Genomic DNA, 26,809 nt, shown 5'->3' with positions numbered 1-26,809 from the left:
AGGGGGAGGAGAGATGCTGCAGAGGGCAGGGTGCTGACTTTTTAAATTTCATGCTGAACCAAGCAGCCAGAGGGCGCATGGGTACAAGGATATGATAATGACATCAGCAGTACATATTAAAGTTTGTGGCCCCAGGATTGAGAAACATAAGAGCACAGCTGACTGATCTGGCTGAAAGAGGTCAATACAGCCTGAGTATAAGCAGTGCTTCAGGCCTCATACCAGAAAATGAAAATGCTCCTCCGATCTTAAGTTTCTTCTTCCTACTCTGGATAGCTAGCTTGTTCTCATGGAAAACGAGAGCTATAAGCTGATGGTCCAGGAAATTTAAAGCTAACAGTCCAGCAACAATATTAGCGTCTCCAACAGGCTAGCATCAGTGCTATCTTGTCCAACAGTCAAGATGTTGTAAGTGTGCGGCGCTCCAACAGGCTAACAACAACGTTAGCCTTTCCAACAGGCTAACAACAACGTTAGTCTCTCCAACAGGCTAACAACAACATTAGCTTCTCCAACAGGCTAACAACAACGTTAGCTTTTCCAATAGGCTAACAACAACGTTAGCTTCTCCAACAGGCTAACAACAACATTAGCTTCTCCAACAGGCTAACAACAACATTAGCTTTTCCAATAGGCTAACAACAACGTTAGCTTCTCCAACAGGCTAACAACAACATTAGCTTTACCAATAGGCTAACAACAACATTAGCTTTTCCAACAGGCTAACAACAACATTAGCTTCTCCAACAGGCTAGCACTGATGGTAGCTTCTCCGGCAGGCCAATATCTTAGGAAATTATTCAGTTTGGATGGTTTTGTAATAAGTTATATAAAAAGTAACATACAGGATTTTTCTTAACCAAAATGCCATTAGGAAACATATTTTAAAACTCCTAAACTCAGGAAGGAGACTTAGCAAGTTTCTGTAATGAGTCCCTGTGGTAGGACGAGACTGTGACGTTGGTGCTGTCAAACTGATCTTCTTTCCTCCATTTCAGAAAGTTCTCATAACTCTGGAGAGATCACAATGTCATATCCAAAATGAGGATTAACTTGCAGACGCCGCTATCCACGGCTTGATCTTCCCCCCTCACTAACACTAACTCACTAACACTAGAAATAACGAGGCGCAACATATGAACTTAGAGGATTCTGACAATGACATAAATTAAAAAACCCTAAAAAACACGGAGGAACACGGAAGGACAAAAGAACCTGAGAGAATTTCAGCTCAGCGAGGAGAGCAGCTCGCAGTCTTCAGCTGTCTTTACAGCCTATTAAAGCAGAGGGGGTGATTTTATGAGAGGCATCAATCTGCTGGCAAAGAGCTCAAATGAAAAGCAGATAAGAGAAACAGAAGGACGGAGGAAAGAGGGAGGAGGAGAGTATGTTTCTCCAAGATGGCAGAAAAAGTGACAAGTTTGAGTGCAGAACAGATGGAAGAAGACTTAAGGAGTCGAGTGTTCTCATCAAAACAGGTTACACTGTCACGACTGGTTTTTGTCAAAGGATCACCACATTTGGCACATTTCTCAGACTCTGAGCCAGCACAATGTTAACAACACTCACCTCATAGGTTTCCCACTTCTGGACGGATTTGAGAGCGCCGATCCAGTCCTCCATTTCCTTCCTGCTCTCGGCACATAGCATTAGTTTGCGAAATGGAGTGATCACCTGTGAATGACGAATGGAAAGATGGAGAGAGAATCTGAGCTTAGAGGTTAAAAATTCTCATCCGACCTGTAGGAATATCTCCTTTGCAGGCAAATAGAAAGCGGTGGCAACTAATGATTATTTTCATCACTGATTAATCCACTAATAATCTTAGGATCAACTGATTACTAGTTTAGCTTATAAAATGGCAAAAATAAAATATAAAAGACAAAGATAACCAGTAAATCTTTACATTTGAGAAGCTAGAACTGGCAAAGGTTTGACATCTTTTCTTGGAAACTGACTTAAAATATGTATCAATGATCAAATTAATTTGCAACCAGTTTATTTCTGATTGCTCATTTACTAATTGCTGTAGCTGTAAATTCTACGTACGTGCCTCATTTAATAATTTGTTCCTCAGGCTTCTACATCAATGGACGACCATTTTAAAGCCCCAAGTGTTATGTTTGTTGCCATTTTGGCTTTTTTTGGATCTAAAAGAGACCATATTTGGATGACAGGGTGGAGCTTGGGATGAGGGACGATATCCTGATTGGATCTGAGTGAGAACCCAAGGACGCACCTGGGTAGCCAAGCTTTATCGTCCATTTTTACGCTCAGTGGGATCATAATTTACTAGATGAACATCAAGCTGTGTTGAAGAAGACTTGGATCTAGAGATTGAGACCATAAACTCTACAGTAAACTGTTTAATGAGGTAATAAATCAAGTGAGAAGTAGGGTCATTTTCTCATTAGCTTACATACAACCTGACTTCTTTTTGCATCCAGTGGAGTCGCCCCCTGCTGGCCATTAGAAAGACTGCAGGTTTCAGGCACTTCCAAACTCAAGTCTTGGATTTGAAGCCTAAAAAAACTTATCTTAAACCAGTTTTTTGACGTTTCATGATCGGCCGTATTGCTCACCGTGAAGCTGTTGTTGATGTTCTTGGTGCTGGTCTCGGCCACGCTGGCGTCCGACAGGTCCACTTCATCAAAAATCAGAGACTGAGGCCAAGAAAGACAAACATCAGCTTATCTTTTCTTGCACCTTATCCATGTATTGTATGTACTATCACCCCTTTTTCCTACCACTTTGATCAAAAACATTCTATACTGTGTCACAGCTTTGGTATAAATGTATTTATATCAGAAATGATTTGGGTTTCATGCAGCCGCAGGATGTTTCAGACGTCTTTGTACCTTGCAGTCTTTGGCATAGTAGAGGGTCCTCCCTCGGAGTTTGAAGTACCTCCTCTTCCATCTCTGGAAGGAGCTGGTCTGCTTTAACAGGATTCCCTCCTTCACACTTTTCTGCGGCGAGGAAGATAGAATAAGGAGGGGTGGGGGGGGGAGAAAGATGGAAGGAGAGGAAAGGGGAAGGACAAAAAAAGCAAACGTTACAGCCTCCAGATCGTCTGCATAATCAAAGTGACAGCTATTCTTCCTGGAGTTCACACAAACAGAAGGAGATCAGTTTGGATAGTGTCATTCAGATGGCTTGTTTCTGTTTTTTGTTTTTTTTTTTTTTGGGGGGGGGGGGGGGGGGTGAACACACAACAGAGAAAAGCTGCTCAGACAAGCAGAGAGGTGTGGACTGAATCTGTCAAGATGGCAGACAATCACCAAAACATTTACTTAAAGGGTAACTCCGCCAATTGTACACAGTAAAGTGTGTTTACAGCTCTTATGGGATATTTGGACAAAGTGGTACAAAGACTCTTGTGGCTCTGGAAGAAGCTGAATTCAATCTAATCAACTTGGTGGCTGAGTTGCATTGTGGATAATGTAGTTGTGATTTTGAAAAGGAAGAACAATGAGTGGAACAAGAAAGGTTCTGCTGCATAAGTTTGGGCCAGTGATAAAGGAGTGTACAGCTACACCAGTGGACTGCTGAAGACAACAATACCCACAATGCAACTGAGTGTCATCACTGGAGGAAGTTCAGCTTCCTCTGGATCCACAAAAGGTTTTAAACTACTATTTTCACATGTTAAGTCGTACTCTTTCAGACCTGTAAGCACACTTTGATATGTAAAATTGGTGCAGTTACTCTTTAAAAAGGACTGAACCAGTGTTTTTAGTTCTGGTTTGTGTGAGATAATTAATGATCAGACGTGGGAAAGTCCTGAAATATTTCCAAAAATAGCACAATCGTGTTTAATCGAAAACGGAAGAAGCTCCATTCGATTGTTGGTATGCGGTGTGTCGAGTTAATGCAGTGGAATCACCTGAGGTGTCCTGCACTGCTGTTATCGGAGCAACAGTGATGAGGTGGTGCAGCAGGTAGGAGTGTGCAGCAAACCGTGTCCGAGAGAAAATTACAAACACGTCCAGAACGCGTGATCTGATTTGGTAATTCACAGAGCAGAAACTCCCTCGCTGATTCCACTGAGGTGGCTGTCGTGTGACTGCATCCTCGTCTGCGTCTCTGCTTATCATGCACTCGTTTTTTTTCTTTCTTTTTCTCTTCCTCTCTATTTATGAGTACATGCCCTGAGAGGACAGAATGCACTATGGGTAATCAATCTGAGATAGGACATCGGGGGTCGCCATGGAGATCCTCATTTTCTCCGACAAGAGGATACCGGGGCCCTCCGATGATGGATGCTGGAGCACAATCACACACGCTGATTTAATCTTAAAACTCCGATCACGTTACCGATGGTTCTCCCACCATACCTGAACGTTAGCGGTCGCGACAATCCTGCTTTCATTAAATCAGCTTCTGTTGACAAGCCTCGGGGAGATAAGCGTGTGTGCCTCCCGCATACTTTCATGGCGTAGAAAACAAACATCAGGTGTCTCTGGGGTTTTCACGCGTGCAGTGTGATAAAGCTGGTGCAGATTAACTGGAAATGATTGAATGGCGACATCCAGCAGGGTCGCAGCTGTGTCAAATCAGACACAGGTTTTTGTTCACATCATGGATTTCTATCTGGGCAACATGCTGCAGAAAGCATGCTTCGCTGATCATTTTAAATGTTCCTGTTTAACTGTACAATATCACGCCTCTGTTCGTTGTTATAAGTGTTTGATAAGCACATTTGAAGGATAAATCGATATCGGAATTGGCCCCAAAGATTGTAAATTGGTCGGGCTCTACAATGAATGGGTAGTTGATTAAACACGTCAAGACTCAAATGGAAGGTATTTTGACCCATAAACTGCATTTTCACACATATTTTCATGGACTTATTGCCATTTTGCCAAAAATGGCAACAAGTCAGTTTGCCATTCTTGCCCCATCTTGGATTCTGATGATTTTAAAGAGCTTAAAAGAGCTCAGTATGAGACTTCTTAGGCCACCAACGCCGTATTTTGCTCTTTTTTTTCAAATTTTCGGCAGGGAGTATAAAAATGTGTTGGTGCCTTTCACTCATTTGAATGTGTTGTTCACTGTTTTATCTATGCCCCTACCAAATTTCATAGCACTAGGCATCACATTTCCAAAGATATTAAACCTTAATAACAGCTTTCAGTCTGAAATGTCTTAAAATTTCCAGTAACAAAAAACTAGGAAATTCTCAAAACTCAGCCAACATATTTTACAGAATTGATTTTTTTTTTTTCCCCCAAAATAACATATACAAAGGTTCCTAAAATGACCCAGAAGCCCTGTAAAAACCTGAAACTTAGTTGCTTTAATTTAAAAAAAAAAAATACATTCACTTGTGCTAGAATAACCTTTATACAAACTTTAAGTGAAAACAATGACGCAACCATTTTTAAGACATCTTAGTTACACCTCACAATGTGTCACAAACCATCAGACACTACGGGAAATGAGTGACGAACCATGCTGCTCTTTCAAAAATGCCCCAGGGTCGAATGCCGACATACTTTGATCAGCAAACGCGGTGACTCGGCTCGTCTAACACGTCATCTGACAAGGCTTGCACAACCTGCACTGCCACTACAACCTGCAGGTAAAAGGTAAACCTCGTCCTCAGGTGTGTGAACGTATAGGAGAGATGTTGAAATAGTTCTGAACAAAAGGCTGTGAAGTGATAGTTGGCACTTGGCTGCAATGGTTATAATCTTGGCTCTTTGTGTCGCTGGTAATTTCCACCTCAAGCTAATAAAACTGGGTGATGATATTTACACTTAAGTAATTTGGCCAACCGGTCCCTGGTTGTTTTACATAGAATTTAGGCTAAATTTCCTATATCATAAACCTTTATTGACACAAATTTGGCGACCACGGGATGATACGATAAGGAAGTGCGAAAAAGGCAAGTGGGGGAGAGGTGTAACGGATATTGTTTTTTGTTATCTCCAAATCAGGAGCAGACTGCTAGATTGCACCATAATAATAAAGCACAGGACGAGCAACGACAAAAGACTCTTTCCACAACACAGGTATGTTTCTCCAGCTTCGGGTTCTCAACAGGGACGACCCGGAGAGGCTGGCTAAGCATCGACTTGGCAGGATCCCCCGATCTGTGCACGATCCAGAAATCCATCCTGAAGGATAATTCGAGTGCCTGCTGCATGACAACTACCAACAAAACCACGGGCTGACAGCAAGAGACGGGAGAGTGTGTGAACTTTAAAATGCAGGATAGAAACTGAAAGTGTGTGAGGCAGAGCAAAGAAATGAGATATGATAATCATGTCACGCTTCAGTCTCATCTGGGTCTTATCTGGATACAGGATATATGAAATGACACATCGACAAGAGTAAATGGAGCTCGGGTTTACTCAAGTTGTTCATTTGTTTGGACACGCGTTGCTAATTTAGCAGGTTAAACAACCATGCTGCATGCTCCTGGAAAAAAGATTATTATAACCAAGTGTTTCTGTCTCACTCTCTCCGTCCTCTGTCCATCTTTGTGGCAACAGCGAACCTCCGAAACAGCCATAAATCTAATTCCTCGCTCCATCACTATCTCATTTCTCCACTGAACCCCCGTATGCGTTTGTGTACAGGTGTGTCCAGGAGATATCCGGCCTTGTGATGGCACATTCAGCCCCTCGCGCTCTCACAGTGCATGTTTCTTTCTTAGAATAAATGTGCTTTCATACCCTGAGGGAGAGCAAATCTGTTACAGAGTGAGAGAGAGAGAGAGGAAAGGAAATGGAGGAAGAGGAAGGGAAGGATTGATGGTGGACGCAATGATAGATTGCCAAATGGTATGGATCATTAGCAGAAGGAGATAGGAAAAAGAGACAGTGCTGTGACAACGGGAGAGACAACACATTAAAGATGCAACGCAGGAATTTTAAACCAACAGGAATCCTTCAGAGCGAAAGAGAAGAAAGCAAAACAACAGGCAGCGCTTGAAGTGGAAGATAAAAGAAGAAAACCCACAAACAAGACGGTGTAAAGGTCTCTTTCGACTGAACCACATCGGAGATAACGGCGAGGTGCGACCAATCAGGCTTATCCGTGGTTGCCATAGCAACACCAACAGGAGCCATCAGTCGAGAAGCTAATCAGAGAGTTTTTGTTTGGCAAAAGCGGCTAATGACACAGCAACTGCTGATATATAGCTGAAGGACGTACCGCGAGTTAGAGCCAACTCAGGATGTTGATGTCTCTGGAAACTTACAGAAGCCGGTGGCTCCATTTCAGGTGCTGTTTCACTTATATACAGGTGCTAGCATCGGGCTAGGCTAGTTTACTTTCCTGTTAAATTATCTTTGGGACAATTGGCAAAACAGAAAATATGTTATCTGTGTGGAATTTTTTGTTAGCTGCACCTAGCTTATACTACAGCAGGCTAACATAACAGAAGCGTGATAAATCCCACCGTCATGAAGATGTTTACCTGTTTGACAAACATATGTTTCCAATGCTGTAAATACAATGCAAGCTCGATTTTGTTTAGGTCTGCTTCCCCATGAGATAACGCAAGTAGGTGCTATGCTCCCATTGGTACAATAACATCATCTGTGTGTGTGATGCTCCACAATATTAAAAGTCTTATAGCATGTGCATGTTTAAGACTAAAGAGAAGAAGGTCTTCGTGTGTACCACAGCGAGATTTCAACTTTTTTAGCCGCACAGAGCGACTTATTCCGTTTATTCTAAATGTATTAATATTGAACGAGTCGCGTGTCTAAATTGCACCAATTTCACCGCTTAACTTCCTTTGGTTCTCAGCAACAAACCTGCCAAGTGTGAAGAAGATCAGGTTACTGGTCCTTAAGATATGTGAGGAACAGACAGAGGAGATTCCTCACTAAGTTAGATATAAGACAAGTGACTCACAGGCCCTGAAAATTACCACAGTAGAACCATTATCTTTACCTCAATCGCATTTAATGCACCATGGGAGAGGAGTAGTGTGAGGACTGGCTGGCAACTAGCAAGAATTAGCTAACACAGGGTTTAGAGAAGCTAAGTTTATATATTATGTGTGTTGCAAGCGAGCTTACAGATGGGTGTATCCACTTTTATGAGGGTGAGGTTAGATTTATCAACAGCAACCACTGAAATCTGGTTTGTAGTGTGACTATTTTAACCTGTAACACTTTTTGACCTTTGAAATGAATGAAACCTCCACAATCTGGGTGCAAAGTATAACCTCACACACACACAACTATATTATAGATGATATAGAATAAACTAGACCACCTTTACTTACATTATTATGCAGCTACAACACGTGTGACCTTCTTGCAACACCTCCTCAAGGCCTTTTCTGTACCTCATAATCCTCCACAAGTTGACTTAATAAAACGTCTGGCTTCCTTCTGATTGGCCGGCTGTTCTCCACAGAGGCAAAAAAAAAGGCACACGTGTGCTGTACATATATCCCTGCATAAACACAACATGTAATCCATATGCAAAGGTCAGGCTCTGTAAACTGTCGCCACACCCTTGATGGTGTTTTTCTTTCCCCTCTCCTCTCCAGCTGAGAGATGTTGTCAGACAGATCAGTGTATTCATTAGAGCAGGACTAATTACATCAAAACAATCAGCCCCAGTAGACCTGATGTGCACGCACACACTACCACACATTACTTACTCATCTGCGAAATGCACACACAGTCGAGCGGCTCTGAAGTGACTGATTCAACCCTTTTCTTTTCTCGCGTTCGAGTCATTTAACAACCGAGTACACACACACACACACACACACACACACACACACACGTCTGTCTGAGGCCCCCCGTCCCGCCAATTCACCCACAGTCCTGCCTGCCTGACTGACCTTCAGCGCTGCAACACTGTAAACAATCAAAAAATCACTAGACTTCTATTTATTTCCTGGAGAGCCGAGTGACCGGGAGACCAAGACGCAGCCCAGACGGTTCCCTGAGTAAAAACTACTTCTCTGCCTCCTAAAAATGTAAAGATTACAGAGAATAAATATCTATATGCTCAGGGAACAGTTGCATGTATTGTTAGGATTAGGGCTGCAAGAAACGATGATTGTCTTTATGGATTAATCTGCACAGTTAGTAGTTTATGGGAAAAATGACCATCACAATTTCTTCCAAAGTCCAAATCGACATCTTAAAATCGCTTTGACTATGACTTGAAGTGTGACAGTAAAAGGTGTTCATACAGCTCTTTTATCTAAAGTGCTCAACAATTTGCACCTCAAACACCCATTCAGACACACACACACACACACACCAAAGGCCTTGAGCTACCAGGCGAGGCGCTGGTCCGACCATGTGGACAGGAGCAGGTCGGGATGGAACCACAAACCCTGTGATCTCTCCTGAGCGCAAATATTGACAGACTCAGTACTCGTCCAACAGGGTTTCTCCAACAGTTTTAATCACACAGCCAACTAACTCAAATGCAGGTGCGTTGAAAAGTGTCGATTCAGTCTTGAAAAGGAAGCACACTGCTCTTGCTCAGCATCAGTTTATTAATTTTACCAACGTTTCAGTCCCTCTGGACCTTGACTACTCTCTTGAGGGAGGTCTTAGGGGACTTATACGTCCCCTAAATTCAAAAGTAAAAGGTATAAACTGTGATGCTGAGCCAGAGCAGCGTGCAGGATCTTCAATCTGTCTCTAACAGCAGATTACCGACTTTAAAATAACACATAAACACTACAGACCTACAAAAGAAGCTTCTTAAAACCAACCGAGCTTCCTGCAGTGCGAACACAAGTCTTAAAACTGTGTCCACGCCATCGTCATCATCATCGCTCACACACTGACCTCCTCCACCAGCCGACTCCCCTGAGACTTCTCCATGTGACTGGACTCCAGTTCGTCGGCGTGACTGAGCTGGTCGTCGTCCCCCTGCTGCCCTCCATTGCAGCGGAACAACAGGGGCGCCATGCAGCACCCGCTGGGCTGACACAACCCCGGCATCGATGACGGATAACTCTCACGCCGTCCAATTATCTAAGTGTCCTTTGACTCCAGCAGCTGTATGACTCTCACAGGTATTAAAAAAAAAAGGTGGAGAGGAAGTTGCTCTCTCTCAACTTTTCCTCTTCTCTGCCGCTATGTGGATCATTCTCTAGCCATCTTTTTCTACTTCCTCTTCTTGGAAATGATTTATTCTACTTTTATGGCGCTATTTCTACACACACTCTCAGCGCCGTCCCTACTTTTCACTGCCAGCAGCTCCTCAAACAATACAAACCTACTTCCTCTCTTTGAAACTTCCCCTGTCAGGTAGCCACGCCCCCTCAGGTGTGCTGCAGGAAACACCTCTCTCTGTGTCATTGTGAATGTCTGTGTGTGTGTTTCTCTCTCTCTCGCTCTCACACACACACACACACACACTGGAGATAGGGTGGAGCATGCAAATAACCTCCCCCCTTCCTTTTATCTTAAGCGGCACACACCTGAGAGGAGGGTGTGTGTGTGTGTGTGTGTGTGTGTGTGTGTGTGTTCATGCCAGAACAAGCCTACTTCCTTGAGGCTATAAATAGAAGTGGGAGAACCTGTCTGGGAGCAAACACACACACTTTCAAACACACACTTTCAAACACACACGAAACAGGATATGAAATCATGCAAGGAGTGAAATCAGACTTACAACACACACACACACACACACACACAGCGTCAGTCATATGATGTCAGACTGTCTGGGAGGTTAAAGAGCGGCAGAAACGTCACTGTGATCACATAAACTTGCGTCCCCCCAGTCCTGCATGAGCCGTCATGACTCTCTTTCTGAGTGTGTGTGTGTGTCGCGCTGCCTACGCGTCGTCATCCGACGGCTTTCCAGTGTCATATCAGTGTCTCATCTGCCAAGGCAAATTACAGCAAGTGTGTGTGTGTGTGTGTGTGTGTGTGTGTGTGTGTGTGTGTGTTTTCTGCCAGTCGGCGTATCATTCTGTCTTTAATGAGCAGAAACATGCTGTTCCCTGCAGACTCGCTCACTCACACCAACTCTCTCTCTCTTCCATCCTTCAATCCCCTGAAGTCTTTCCTTTCTTTCTTTCTTTTTTTTTTCTTTCCACTAAAACTTTTCCTCCCCCCCCCCCATCCAAATCACTCGTGGTTAAATCAATTGCAAAATGAGGTCAAACAGCTTCATGTAGCTAAGTTATTGATGTGAAATGACTCTGATTACGGGCCTGTTGTCTCTGTCGAGGCCGTTTGTGCAGCAGGATTTCCCCTGGCACGGAAAAGGGCAGATAGAGACACGCAGGCCTCGAGGAATCCACGCTCGTCTCTCTTAATACGAACATGACAAAGTTATCAATTAACGCTGAATATGTTGAGGAGAGCTGTTTTTGTTCAGACCGTAATTAGGTGCCACTGGGATTCCTAATTAATTTTCTGTTGCAAAGGGAGCTGGAACGTGAAATACTGATGGAAAAAAAAAAATCTATTTTATGTCATATAGCAGAAATCAAGGCCAGGAAGGAGCAGGAGGACAGGTAGGAATGCACTCGACATTCTAATTTTATCATTTGGGACTTGACCCTCAGCTAAATATACTCCTCCTCTATATTCACATGCGGCACACTCGTAGTGCTCAAAGTAGCGCTTCGTTCTCATGTTTCCAATTCTATATATTCTGCAAATCAGTCTTCAAAAACCTTTTGATTGAGGCCCATCTCCAGGCGTTTTTTGCAGTGAGCAGAACAGGCTATACTTTACAGGACGTCGAACAATTTCCAGCCATTATTTGTGGTGAACAAAACCGGCTATATATTACGGTAAGTCGGAACATCTTCAGGCGTTTTATTGGCGACTAAAACTGGCTATTTGTTCGAGGAAGTCAGACGATCCCCAGGTGTTTTATTGGTGACATTAAAACAAGGTACATATCACAGGGAGTCGGACCATCTCCAGGCTTTTTTGTGGTGACAAAAACCAGTGACATTTTACGGCATTTTGGACAATTTCTAGGCATTATTTGTGGTGAACAAAACTGGCTATATATTACAAAATGTCGGCTATCTCCAGGTGTTTTTACTAGCACCCAAACTGGCTATTTGTTCCAGGAACTGTGTTATTGGTGATCAAAACCAGGCATATATTACAGGAAGTCGAACCATCTCCAGGCGTGTTTGTGTGACCAAAACCTTTTATTTTCTACAGAAGCTGGACCATCTCGATGGCATGTTTTCTGGTGACCAGAACTGGTTATATGTTACAGAATGTCGACCATCTTCAGGCATTTTATTGGCGAAGATTACCTTCTACTTTTCTTTTTTTTCGTAGGAAGTCTCCAGGCGTGTTTGTGGTGACCAAAACAGGTGTTTTAAGCTAAACATGATGTTAACCTGATCCTAACCAAGTGTTATTTTTGTGCCTGAGCCTAAGCAAGAAAGAAAACTGAACCTAAATTAACAAAGTTGCAAGAAAAAAAGTGTTGGATTGCTAGCCTTCACCAAATTACTGACACAACAGGTCATACTATTACTCTACAAAAGAGTCAGTAAATAAGTCCTGTTAACGTTAAAAAACCCCCAAACATTTCATCTTACCTCAAAGAAATCAAGGACAAGGAGGAGCAGGACGATGTCCTCGACATCTTTAATTTTTCAGATGACGTTTGGGACCTGGCCCCCAGCTAAATATACTCCCCTCTTCTATATTCACATGCAGCACACTTACACAGTTCAGAGTAGAGCATCCTTCTCATGTTTCCAATTCTATTCAACGTGTAGTTCAGTCTTTCGATGTTCAGTTGAATCTGAAACCCTGTGACTGCCGTCTTTGGCGTCCCTTACAAGAAACAACATACGCTTTAGTATTCACTTCCATAACGATTCAACAAGCTGTACTAAAAAAGTTCCTGCTCTTGCAACTTGCCATTTTATATCTTTTCGGTTTAAAAATGACATTGTGTTATTTTGATTTTCTGCGATATAAACTGTGATACTGAAAACGACAGGAATTTTCCCCGGACGACTTGAAAAGCTCCACCCGTAAATAAATAATCATTTTTGTTTTGTATCAACAAAACAACACAAAAAAGCTGCAGCCGGATGTGTTTGAGTCAACTTACCTGACACTACACGTCCTGCAGCGTAACTTGTGTGCATGTACACATCGCGGTGTTGATGCTGCAACCATGACGTACCATCACTTCCTTTTCTATTATGTATTGTGTATTTTTTGTGTGGATTATGTCAGATGCCTGATAGCAAGAAAAACATATATAAGTGTTGTGTTCTTTTTGTAATTTTCCACACTGATACTCCACAAATAAACTTTGGAATAATAACTTTGTGCATCTTCTGGTTTCAGTTCTTCCAATTTCAGGCAGAACCCATTTGGTTTTTTATGACATATTTGCTGCTGCAGCTATATTTAAAGCCATTCAAGTTGTTTATTCAGGAGTTATTGGATATGACAAGAGATAGCAACATCCTCTTTTATGACTGGAACTGTCACACACAATAACACTCATTAAACAGCATCAAATCATCACAGGAAATGCTTCACACTGGGCTCATTGACTGTAATTATCCTGAAGTATTACATTCATTGTGATAGTATTGTTGTAAACGCTGCTAAACCATTAACTTGACTGCTTTCAACGACAGATGAAAACCATGTACGGTGAATGTATTTATCTGAATCGGTTAATTTTTAAGGATAGATCATTTAAATTCTGTGTAAATCTGGAGTTTTTCCCTCAACAACGGACGGCAGCTGTTTATTCATGAGTTACTGGAAGCGACACAGACGCTCTGACACTTTCAGGTGTCGTCTCTGCCAGGACTAATTAAAACAGACACACACTGGCTGTTGCAGACGCCGAACCCCCTGACCCTTCAAACGCGGTCGTGTTTTTGTAATCACGAGGCCACGCTGTCCCCAGACGGACGCCGTCGGCATGCCAAATGAAGCTGGCGCCCCCAATGTCACCCGGCTGTGGGTTTTAAAACGCGCTGCAGTCGCCCACTTTCACCAGCAGATGGCAGACTGAGAGAGAGATGAGGGGGTGGGAGGAAGGACAGGGAAGAGAGGTAAGGTAGCGAGGTTATGGGGTGCACGGGGAGGGAAAACGGCGAGGAAAGGGATTTAAATGATGTCTGGGAGAGAGAGAAGAATTAGGGAGAAACATGGCTGAGGACAGAAAGAGATGAAGAGGAGGAGAGAGTGGTGCAGTCGTTTGCATCAGTCACATTCTGCCTGGTTTTAACTCTTCATTGCCTCCCAGCTGTGTGGGTGTCGGTTTATAAATAGAAACACACACTGGGATCCCCCTGTGGACTGACAAATCCATCTCTGCTTTAAAAAAAACCTGACTAGAAATGATTCTGAGCGCTTGTTTTAAGCACCGCTCGCATTCGAGTGCGACGAGTTTGACACACAAGACATCCGAGGCTCTTCAGGCGGCACAGAAACACACCTGCGAGGGTGTTTGCCGGGCCGTCCTCTGCTTGAGACACGAGCAGACGCCCACCTGGATCGTCCTGATGCTGCAGACCCCACCAGTCTGGTGCTCCAAGGTGACCAGAACAAACAAACACAGACTATCGTCTGCTAATAACAGCTGACCCAGGTCCTGCGTCAATAATTACACATTTATTCTCTTTGTCTCTCTCAGTTATTTTTTCTTTTTAGACTTCCTGACATTCAAACTTATCTTAGCAATGCAAAGGCATGCAGGGTTGCCATGGTAACAGCCTGACTTTGGAAATCAACCTTCAAGCTTGGCGACGTAAGGACACGCGCAATCAGGAGGCACACACACGCAAATAATCAAAGACGTATATCAATGTTTTTCACCTGGACATCTTCGAACAGGAAGTAAGAAATCAAGCTTCCTTAGTGTGTGTGTGTGTATGTGTGTGTCTCAGAGTGTGTGTGTGTGTGTGTGTGTGTGCATGTGACCCGTCTGTCCTTGACAACTTTTTTTTTCTTCTGCAAGAAAATTCTGTCAAACTGTGCGAGTGACGACAAGAAAACTGCAGTAAGACGGATCGGTGGAAATAGAAAAAGCGGCTTGCATCATCTGTCATGAATAAACACACTGTCTGACCACACACACACACACACACACACACAGGACGAGTCAGAACGAGGCGTGGGAGGACCTTGCACCATGGCGACCACATCCTGTCTCATGTACCTCTGTGCGTTTTATTAATAGACGCACACACACCAGCGATATGTGGAAAAAAAAAACAGCCAGAGAGAATGTAACGACACTCTCGTCGTACTTGAGACGGACAGATGGGTGGAGACAGCCAGACGCAACACACACACACACACACACACACACACACACACACACACACACACTACTCTAACACACACATTTCTTCATGTGTGAATGCTGATGTGTTTTCTTTTAAATATCACCCAGTTTTTGGCTCCTGCCTGCGAGGTTTGTGTGCACTGAAGGACACATAATCTGCCGCTGCTGCTGGTGGGGGGTGGTGATTGCCTCGGAGCATACGGACCAAATCTGACTCTGATGCGGCATAATCCTCTCTCTCACACACACACACACACACACAGTCGTATGAACAGATAAGTCTCTCAGACAGAGAGAGATGGATGGTGAAAGAGAGGTGGAGCGGTGGTGGGGTTCCTCTAATGGTACGATGTGATTAGCATGCAGACTCTGTTGTTGCTGGTTTGTGATGGTAATCAGGTTTTTCTCACGCTGTTAGTGGGCTGTCGTTTAAATAAAGATTGCATATTTTCAAATGGGGGAGAGGTGGTGAGTTGATGTGCGAAGAGGGTGGAGAAAGGTGGAGAGGAGAGGAGAAGAGAGGAAAGGAAAGGAAAGAAGAGAGAAGGAGAAGGGTAATGAAAGGAGAGGAAAAGAGAAGAGGTGAGGAGAGGAAATGAAAGGAAAGAAAAGAAAAGGAAAGAAAAGCAGAGGAGAAGAAAAGCGAGGAGAGGAGAGGAGAGGAGGAAAAGACCGGAGAGGAAAGGAGAGGAAAGGAAAGGAAAGCAGGGGAGAAGAAAAGTGAGGAAAGGAAAGCAGAGGAGAGGAGAGTAAAAGGGAAGGAAAGGAAAGGAAAGGAAAGGAAAGAAGCGGAGGAGAGGTGCAGGTGGGGCAGATAAAGGGGAGAGTAAAGATGGGTGGAGATAAGCCAAGATGAAATATGGGTGTGTTGTGTTTCTGTGCTGTGGCTGGTGATTATCCCCGATGATCACACCACGCTGTTTAATCTCCTCTCCCAGCTCTGTGTGTGTGTGTGTGTGTGTGTGTGTGTGTGTGTGTGTGTGTGTGTGTGTGTGTGTGTGTGTGTGTGTGTGTGTGTGTGACAATGTCTCGGAGGACCTAATGTACATGTAGATGTGATCTACTTGATATTTCTACATGAATTTGAATAAGTGTTGAAGCCATTAAAATTAAGCAGTGGTTGTGTGTGTGTGTGTGTGTGTGTATGTCTATGCTGTCAGGCTGTAATGTCACACACACACACACACACACACACACACACCTGTGAGGGCTCTTCCTGACGTGCTCTCCCTTCATTCCCCCACAGTCTCATTCAGAACATAATTGCTGCAGTAAACTGGATCCTGCTGAGCTCCTGCAAACACTGCTGAGAGTTTATTTATTACAAATCCACCTTAATTTTCAACGACTCCTTCCAAAACCCAAAACTGGGACTTCTTCAGCCTCAGACGAGCCGTTTTATTACCACTCGGAGAATAATGTTTGCCAAAGATAGCGCCCTTTAATTCTTTTCTCCTACTCTACTCGTTTCATTTCTCATTTCCTCAAGTTATTGAAATAAAAAAAATAAAAAACTTGATAACAACGATGACAGAGAGCAGAAGAGGAACTTTTATTTTTTTTACTTTTTACTCCAGACATTTCTGCAAAGACACAGTCTTACCCCTGTTTGCCCAACACAAAACCAGCTGTGTTACAAACTGCTAATAAAATGTTAAAGCCCGTAAAGTTTGCTCCGTTTTTTCGTCTTTATCATTTAAACGTGTGCCGCTTATGGCAGAAACACGGTCGTCTTCGTTGAAGAAGAAAGCGGGGACTTTGAATTCAGAGCAGTGGACGTTCACCGTGTTTTTCGACCATCCTACCCGAGCGGTTGGACCACCCCAGGGAGGAAGAGAGTCGGGAATAAGAGCCATGATAATCCCGCTTGGTTTGACGCTGCTCCTGACTAATGGAGAAGGAGAAGAAAATGGACCAAATGGGAGACATGTGGCTTGCTAGATGTCACAAAGTTTCAAATAATCTTGAGCAGAACCGGTTCAAGAACCAGAGCAAGTTTGGGTGAAAAGAGGCCTCAGACATTTTTAAACCTGAGACCTGTATCTTCGTACAGCGAGGACAATCTTATCCGGGGTCGGACGACAAGATCTCAACCTAGTCTGAGAGATTTAGGGTGTCAGAAGGTACGATTATAATAAACATTGGTTGAAATGAAACACTGAGATTGAAAACTTGCTTCTTATTTCTCATGTAAATCATTCTGACATTGTCTGTCCTGTATTGTCAAATGCAGATTTCATTATCTAACATCTGATATTTCACAGATAATCATGTTCCATACTCTCTTTACATGTCACACTTCGTTCTTTGTATGCTTTCACAGCGTCGTCTGAAAACAAAGTGCCTGCAGCTGTGAACTTGTAGGTGGATCGACGACATAAACACAGGCTGCGAGAACTGACAGATTAGAGCACAAAGAAAGAAAAAAAAGCCCCGGGCTCGTGTGTTTGTGCAGCTCCAGTTCCTCGACGCTGCTAAATGTGATAAAAGAGGTCGCAGCCTGTGGACTGGTTCTGTGACAGCCGACCAGGGTCAGTCACTCCGAATCAAGTCGAGTAAGATGAATCAGAAAGATTTCTCTTGTCACCGTGTTCCCAGAAAGGACGCTGCTTCTTCCCCCGCCTCAAGATTCATTTCAGAGTGACAAATGCTCGTTGTCTGTCTCATTTGATAGTTTTGATTATCGAGGCAGACTTCATTTCTGTTCCAACGAAACTTGATTACTTTTTAACAAGCAGCAGTGGACAAAATTGCTTACGAGATATTGAAAATGTCTGCAAGAACATCGCTTCCCTTCGCTAACTTTTTCCACATAACTTTTTCTGATTATATCTACGGATGCAACTCACATATATTTCATCACTGATTATCTGCTGATTATTTTCAAGATGATCTTATCAAGCACTCAGCCTATAAAATGTCCAGAAATTGTACATTTCCTAAATCCTCGAGCGATTCTTCAAATTGCTGCTCTTGTCAGTCCTTTCTCATCAACAAGCTGGATGTTAAAGCAGCTTATTACGAGCCATATTGATGTTCCCTGTAGTGACATCAAGTGGCCAAATTAATACTTAAGACCACAAATGAGGAGAAGTAGTATAAAGTGTGAAAAGGTCCTCTTAGAGAGGAGGCTGGGGATGGATGGTTGGGTCAAACAAACATAATAATTTAACCCAGCAGGCCGATGTTTGTGTTGACCGGAAGTACGGGTTGAGTTATTTCAGCTAGCAAAGTTGTGTCATATACAAAACATGACTGTAGTTACAAAAGGTAAATCACGATAGTTTAGGTGCCTAAACCTAACCAAGTAGTTTTAGTTCCTATATCTAACCAAATGTCGAGAGTACAATAAAAGTCCAGTACGTCTGCTGCAAGCTCGCTGCGACAGTCACACTGTTTCTTGGAATGGTGATATATGTTTTTCTCGGAGTCAGTGGAAATCAACCTTTAGGTTTAAGGATCTGTTGTCTTTTGTCTCTTCATTTACTATTAAAAAAGACAAAGACAAAGCAGCAGATCCTCACATTTTGAAGAGACTGGTACCAGCAAATGTTTGACTTATTCTCTTGAAAAGTGACTTAGATGATTAATCGATTATCAGCTCTAGTGTTCAATCATCCTGTATCAAGTGTTCACACAGAAGTACACAGGTATGTTGCAGTACCTTTGAATGAATTAACTGAATTACTGTTACAGGGCAAATGGAAAATTTGGCAGATGTTATTTCATTTATTACAAAGGCGGATTTACATACGCACAATTAAGATGAATCATTTCTCTAGTATTCATTAATCATTATGAAAAACACATGCAAGTTGTTGAATTATGTGTATTTGCTCATTCCTCTAAGATCAAATTACATTTTCTACAGCAGTCAGAGGTCACGCAGACATGATTTAACCCAACATCAGTGAACTGCACACGGCCGTCGGGTAACAACACACCCCCCCTCTGAAATTTTTCCATGAATCATAACTGATGAAAACTGATATAACGGCCGTCCCACTGCTACCGCATGTTGACACCCGCTGTGAACACAAGGCCTCAGTTTAGTCGTGGTGTCATCTTACTGGGTCAACAGACTCTTTTCTTTCAGGCTCATTTTACGAGGTTATGGTTCGATTTTTAATGTCTCAGGTTTTTCTTGCTCGAGTTTCATGATAGCCAACGCTCTCCGCAGCCTAGAGATCAGATGGCCTCCATGTGTGTGTGTGTTTGTAAAGCTGATAAACATCGATTTCACTTCTTGGTTAATGAATCACAATTCTCTGTCTCTGTCATTTTTTTTCCATGGCAATATGTCTACCTCTTTCATTTCTGTGTTTCCTTCCGTCTCTCACTCCCACCTCTCTTTCCCTCATTAACTCTCATTCTCTTCCTTCGATCAATAACGTTCTCCCATCTTATCCCCCCCTCTCGCCCATTCCTCCCTCTATCCAGGTGCTGTAGGTTTACCACCACCTCCTCCTCATCTTCCTTTCACCGTGATTTCTTCTTTCTTCATCCTCCAGCTCTCCTCTCTCCTCTCTTTTAAGCCTCTTTCCTCTTTTCTTACCGCCTACTGTCCCCCGGTCGATTTTGATTCATCTTTTGCATCTACGCTGTCCGCCCCTTCTGTCGTCATTCCTTCAAGCCTGCGTCGATATTTTCTCATTCTATTATCGCTCCTTTCTCTTACCCCCGTAAACCTTTGTTCCGTCTTTTCCTATGTGCCATTTTCGTCTTCCTTTATGGACGAATCTGTCACTTGTTAATAAATCTGAATCAGAAAGATGTCAGCCCCTTGGAGTACCTACTCGCAGTCTGTGGCTCTAGAGACAGAAACGTCAGTCGGTTGGGTTCACACTTCAGTCTACAGTGAAATATCCGGACAAATGTTGCATGAAAGACCCTGAAAAATGGCTCAACCAATTACTATGTCCACAGATTTAATCCCAGTTACTTTCCTGATGCCCTGACATCCTATCACAAGCCACCAACGAGTAAAAATGTTGTCAAACTAAAAGAACTACCCAACAAATACCTTTCACAGGAAGAAAAGTGTAACATTCGATCTGTAATGGGTTAAGAGGCATCAGAAAACTAAACTTTGCAAATGTTAGCTTGTCATCCGTAACATTAAACATTTTCCATTGTGTGCCAATAAAGTCAAACAAATTAAATGTTAGTAATTTGAGCTTGCAAGCTAACAACAAACACGTTTACAGAGCCAAGAATAAGATTTGAGTAAACAGTGTTAGCTTAAGTTGAGGCTAATGTTATGATGCTATCGTTATACTGTCAAAAGCAGCTGTAAAGCTAACACAATGTGCTAACTGCAGAGAATACATTGACATTCATGCTCTGTTAGAGGAAAGAATCAAAGACAAAGATGTGTAATGAGCTCTTTATGTGGCCACTTTTAGTTTTAGGCTGATTGAATAATTATTGAATTTATACAGACTGGATTTCTCACTAATACTTCACATTTTGATAAAACTTTCCATAAAGCGTCTGACCCCTCCTGGCTTTTAGCACTAACCGATCTAAATGGGGCAGTCATCCATCTTCATCTGTTTGATATCAGAAAGTCGGATGTGTGCTGTGAGTGTGTGTCTGATGAGGACCGAGACGATGTGTCAAATAAAAAGGAGATAAACCGAGTTGAGGTGACCCTGCGCTCTCCTCTGTCTGCGTTATCGACAGGTTTTGTAATGTGATGGATGGAGCAGACCTCCGCAAGTCTAGACCGTGATAATCTGCTGCTTCATTGAGGTGATTTGTCCACTAAAATTCATCCTGCACAGTCTGGTGGTCTAAAAGGCTCGACCTAGAGGATTAAAGCTATCTGAGCTTTGTACTGTGGGTGTCTATCCTCTAAGTTGTGACTTTCACAAACTTTTATCTGTCACTGGGAGACCAGAGTGCCTCCAGAATGAACAGGATATCCAAAAAATGACAAAAAATGTTGATTTTCTACATGAATTCACTGAATAGCAAATATCAGAAGTAGCCATTACTTTCTCCAAATCAAATGACTTTTTTGCACTAGGCTAATGCGGTGTTAACTGACAGGCAAAGGCTAGCTTAGCCACATTGGCTACATCCCAATCTCAAGCTACAGGATAAATCCTAAACTTTACATTGGCAAGACTAAAAAGGCTAAAAAGACACAACATGTACTGTAAATAAGACAATTCAGGAGTAACCAGGTGGCTCATTTCTCTGATTTTGGTAAAGGCTAACTGCAACACTAAGCTAACGCAAACTTACAAACTTCTATCCCGCACAAAAATGCACCAAACTTTTCCACCCAGCCATAGGTTGGAAGTATTTACTGACCAACAACAGCTAGCTTAACATCTGTCTGATTGGCTACATGTAGCTCTTAAGCTACAGGAGAAAACAAAACAAAACAAAACTAGCAGATTCTGTGGGTTTACTAGTCACGTTAGCAAGGCAGCTAACATCGTACAAGCTAAAGCTAAGCTAACAAATCCCACAACTTAACGTGCCACTGTTAGTTTGGACTTTTACATACTTCTGTCACAGTTAAAAGCCACAGTGGCCTCAAAATGCACATGTTTTCCATAATGTCACAACAGGAGGCACATTTTTCTGTTTTTGAACAGACTAACCACAACGCCAAGCTAATAAATCCCACAGAAAAACAAACACAAGGCGGTAATTTCTGCTTTTCTCTGTGATGCAGAATAACCTTTGTTGTTACTGAGTGATGCGTAAGTAGGTTCCTCCTCTGTATATTTCCTCATCGTGCCAAACTGATAGAACAATTATGAAACAACGAACTTTTACCAAGTTAGAACAGAGGCGAAATGCGGAGCTGTTGCACCGAGAGAGACTTGCACAAGCAGAGTAGCCAGTGTTGCAAAAATACATGTGTGTTTAATGCAAAAGTGTGTGTGTGTGTGTGTGTGTGTGTGTGTGTGTGTGTGTGTGTGTGTGTGTGTGTGTGTGTGTGTGTGTGAGTGTCCACCCTCTGGGTAGTTTTAAGAGTTTGCTCTCCATCTCCCATGCTAATGAAACTGAGCTCCTCTCCTCCTACACCTCCTCCGTCCACTCTTCTCTTTTCGTTTCCACCACTCCACCAGCTCCTCAACTCGCTCACCTTTCAGCTCTACCTTTTCCATTACTCCCCCCGCCCCCCCTTGTCGGGTTTCAGGTGTTTATATAAAAAAAAAAAAAAAACTCAGAAAAGTTAAAATAGCCCTTGCTCTTGCCTGCACATGTAGTGTCCAGGAGAAGATAAATCCACACACATAAACACACACGCTTGACGGAAACACATGGCCAGTGTGTTTTGACAGTCTTCCAACGCGCTGATGCTGTATTTGTTTAACAAAATGACCTTCTAAATTTAGACCGCGTATCCCCGCGGAAGCTCTAAAAATGGAGACGAATCGTGTGCGTGTGTGTGTTGCACGCCTGTTTTTTATTACATGTGTAGGCTTTGTGTGCTCGTCTGCACGGTTATGGATTCTTGTGGCTACGACAGAAATTCTTCTGGTTTTGGAGGATTTTCATAAAAAGGATGAAGTCAACAACTCCGGACACTTTTGGATCACTCGACTGTGAGAAAAGAAAAGAAAAAAAAAAAAAGCCTCTCGTAACTCAAGCGCTTGTGTTTTTGACCATGAGAGACACATTTGTTGTTGACGTGAATATTTTGTTTCTGGCTTCCTTTTTTTTTATTTATCCATTCAGCTTCCTTCTTGAGACTCCTTGAAAACCTCCAGAGCTGGAACACACAAAGGTGGATCAGGTACGGCTCTGATGGTTGGTGGAGATGTAGAAGGATTACAGTGTGTGTGTGTGTGTGTGTATTTTTATACATCGGCTCTTTTTTTCTATGTGGGCGGACACCTGCTGTACATTAACTCGGATCGTTCCGGTGTCATATCAGCCTCTCGTGGCCACGTCATGTAAATTAGAAACATGTTGTGTAACCGCAGAAGGAAGTGACGCGGGCTATCGCTGCCTCTACTTAACATATGTAAAACATCATGTTTAATCACATTTTTGCTGCATTCAGATGTGAAAACATGAAGTGTTATTCTATTACAGTAATTCTGTTTATATATTGTTATTTCCTTAGATCTTCACAAAAGCTGGATTTTTCAACAAGGTGATTGAACTTTATGGGGAAAAAAAACACAAACATATGTTATAAAATATCTTAAAACGTTTCCTGAAGGGCTTTATTCCTCAATAACACAAGATCTGCTTTATATTATTTCCGTGTTGTGCCGCTGAGGCTCACATACAGCCAAAAATAAAGCAATTAGTACAATTTAATTTATACAAAGTGTTACATGGAGCCCCTTCAACAGAACATACCACAGTTTTAAGCTACAGTACTAACATATAGTAACCATAGTAAACAAATGCTTCAAACTGGCTAACTACTTTTTGATTTAGGCTTTTATTTTGAAGGCTTGTTGCGACACTACGCACTGGATTCTGCAAGCCACTTCAGTCCGAACAATGATGAGAACGTCTTTCTTCAGTCAGATAAGTTTTTAGTGGTGTTGAAATAGACGTTCCTCATCTTCTTTTGGCCTGCAACCTTCAACTTCAGGTCAGAAAAACTATTTAGAAATCAAGATTTCTCTACGATCTTGCATGCAAAATGAAACTTACTCGAAGTTGTAAAAGATCAGTTTAGTTGACCGTCACTGACAGATGGAGGTACATCTGACCCCAACACTTCCTTCGATACATCCACGTTAATTCCAAGGTTGCATCAATGTTCGTTTGGTCGAAGTTTAAGCGTAACACAACATAATTCGAGCATTTTCTTTTCAATGAAACCAGAGTCGGAGTTCTATTTTTAGGATTCTGACCTCGAGGGCGAGAAAAGATGTTGTAAAACTTACGTAAGTATCAGTTCTCAAGTCAACTTGTTCCCGTAAAAGGTGATCTTAACTGAGTAAAATAGGAAATCTTAACACACAGATGGACAAAGAGTGTGTGTGTGTGTGTGTGTGTGTGTGTGTGTGTGTGTGAGCAACATGACCTCTACCCTCTCGTCGCTTGCAAAACAGATGGGTGTGTGTCTGTTTGTGCCAGGGAGTGTGTGTCGCTGCACATGGAGGCGAGTGTGTGTGTGTGTGTGTGTGTGTGTGTGTGTGTGTCTTAATGTGACAGGCAACAGATTGCTACACAGCGTGAACGCTCGTACACTCGCTCGCCAGCGGAGAGAAAAAGAGACGAGGAGGGAACGAATGAAAGACAGAATTAAGGAAACAGGGAAAAACAAAAGAAAAAAAGATAGAAGAGAGCAAAAAAAAAAAAGAACTTCAGAGAGAAAAGAGCGAACGAAAGGGAAAGCAAACGGCGCGAGAGAAAAGAGGAACAGAGAGAAAAAGAAAACTGATAAAAGACAGAAGTAGAAAGAAAAGGAACTCGATGCGTAAACAAAGAGGGAGGACGGTCGGTCGGGGGATTTACCATATACAGTAACGAGCCTGTTTCTAGAATAAGCTCCGTTTCTCAAACATAGACACGGGGCGACAAAAATAGACTTTCTACAAAGGAGTTCGCCGAGCGGTTAGTGGCGGTGCAGCAGGCATGACAAACTTCTGTGTGTGTGTGTGTGTGTGTGTGTGTGTGTGTGGCTTTTCTTCTTGTACAGAAGCAGAAGAGACTCTCGGCGCTTCCATCTGCGAGCCTCTGATTCCTCCACACCGCCACACTGGAGGGAATCCTGCGCTTCGGCAACAATAACACACAACACACACACACACACACACACACACACACACACTGCTGCAAACACACACACACACTGCTGCAAACACACACACACACGCCTACAAATGAGGGGAGTCATGATCTTATCGTGTTGCATGCCCTTCATGTGCAGACACGTTGCACACACCTGCACACCTGATGCATTTACATTTGCAAGGTGGCAGTTTGGGGTTCAGTATCTTGCCCAAGGACACTTCGACATGCAGACCTGGGGAATCGAACCAGCAACCTTCCGATAACAAGACCCCTGAGGCCACAGCCGCCCACTAAGCTTTACTGTAACTCCTGGCTCTAAGTATACGCGGATCATCTGCAGGAATAAAAACATTATTTCACACATGGACTGTGAAAATGATCTTTTAGTGGGAGGAAGCTCAAGTGCTCATGGGAAACGTGGTCCTCTACGCTGACCTCAGGGTCTCGCTGGCGTCCTATCATCGTTACATCGACGCTCTCCGCCACGATGAACAAAACCTACAGACGCCGTTTGTTATGCTGCTATTTATAAACTACAACACGTGTGTGGGGATAAATCATGTTGGCATTTACATGTGTGCACACTGATCTGCACACACTAACACAAACACACACACACACACACACACTTCCACTCAGGAAGCCACATGCAGGCATTTCTTCGCAAGCAGATTTACCACAGTGCTTTTCCAGTAAGGTGTGTGTGTGTCAGGGTTACACACACTTTAACGGTATATAGGACACTTCTTTTTTTGGTACACACACACACACACACACACACACACACACACACAGACCTACTTTAAATACAAAGAACCTGCACTAAGCGACACCATTACACCCAATAAACTCCCTCCATCTTTCTTCTTCTCCTCTTTCTGCGTCCACCCCTTCTTCTTCTTCTTCTCCTCCTCTCATTGTTTACGCTGATATTCGATCGGCTCTTTGTCTCGGCCTTTCAAAAGGATGTGGGTTTTTTTCTTCTTCTTCTTCTTCTTCTTGCGAACATCAGTTTCTTTCCTGGTAAAGGCCTTTTTGTGTTAACGTGTGTGTACATGACAAGGTTTTGTGTGTGTGTGTGTTTGGGCGCAATGCTGGTTTTGTGTGCCGCTTCATTATCCAGATTGAGAGGCTAAGAAAGAAGAAGAAGAAGAAGAAGAAGACGAATCGGGGGGTTATTTGTTGTCTTTCTGAAAACTTGCCAATAACTAACTCTAAATATGATTCACCGTCTGGCTCGGCTTTAAGCTCGATGACTAAGGGAAGAGAGAGTGGCAGACGCAGAGGCAGCGGGAGACAAAAGGCAGAGTCAGGGAGCGAGATAGAGATGGAAATGGAGAGGAATTGGCGTTCGCGCGACTTTGGGCTGGGTGAGCGCTCCTTCCTAATATGATTATAAATCGTCTTGTCCTCATCTTTTTTGTGCCAGTCGTGTCCTTGGCCCGAGTCACCGGGGGGGAGGAAGCCTCGGTCCAAGCCTGGAAAGCTCCTGCGGGCCAAACTACGCCAAGTGAAACATTTATTAAAAAAAAAAAAAAAAAAAAAAAGCACTGCTGGCTGAGGTTTAAAGGACACATCAGCAATTAGACGAAATGCGACGGGGCGTATCAACAAAACGCTGCGTTTTAAGCCGGAGTGGCGCGATCGAGAGGTTTGGGTCACAAAAGTGGTGCCGGATCAGCGCAAGAGCGTCCAGATCTTCGCTAACTGAGAGGGCTGCCGATGTGCAGGATCTGCTTAAGTGAAATGAAGGTGTCGAGGACGGACGCCAGCAGGAAGTGAGGCGGCCAAGCCATCACAGGAAAAACAGAATCCACAGGAGCTG

At 43.1% G+C, this 26,809-nt stretch overlaps 1 protein-coding gene across 2 annotated transcripts in view; it reads right to left on the bottom strand.

Annotated features, from left to right (window-relative positions):
* Positions 1 to 26,809, bottom strand: part of si:dkey-172j4.3 (diacylglycerol kinase delta) — a 75,507-nt gene that overhangs the window by 26,176 nt on the left and 22,522 nt on the right. Inside the window, exons 1-4 of one of the 2 annotated variants that reach the window (XM_037112410.1) lie at positions 9,786 to 10,209; positions 2,859 to 2,969; positions 2,583 to 2,663; positions 1,570 to 1,674 (exon numbers count right to left, since the gene is read on the bottom strand). In XM_037112410.1, the coding sequence (XP_036968305.1) occupies positions 1,570 to 1,674; positions 2,583 to 2,663; positions 2,859 to 2,969; positions 9,786 to 9,941 (453 nt within the window). In that variant the 5' untranslated portion in view covers positions 9,942 to 10,209. Of the gene's footprint in view, positions 1 to 1,569; positions 1,675 to 2,582; positions 2,664 to 2,858; positions 2,970 to 9,785; positions 10,210 to 26,809 lie in introns of those variants that run through there. The other variant, XM_037112409.1, reaches the window with a different exon arrangement.

Source organism: Acanthopagrus latus, chromosome 10 (assembly GCF_904848185.1).
Source record: "Acanthopagrus latus isolate v.2019 chromosome 10, fAcaLat1.1, whole genome shotgun sequence".
NCBI classification, from domain to species: Eukaryota; Metazoa; Chordata; class Actinopteri; order Spariformes; family Sparidae; genus Acanthopagrus; species Acanthopagrus latus.
This window is presented reverse-complemented; position numbering and strand designations above follow the sequence as displayed.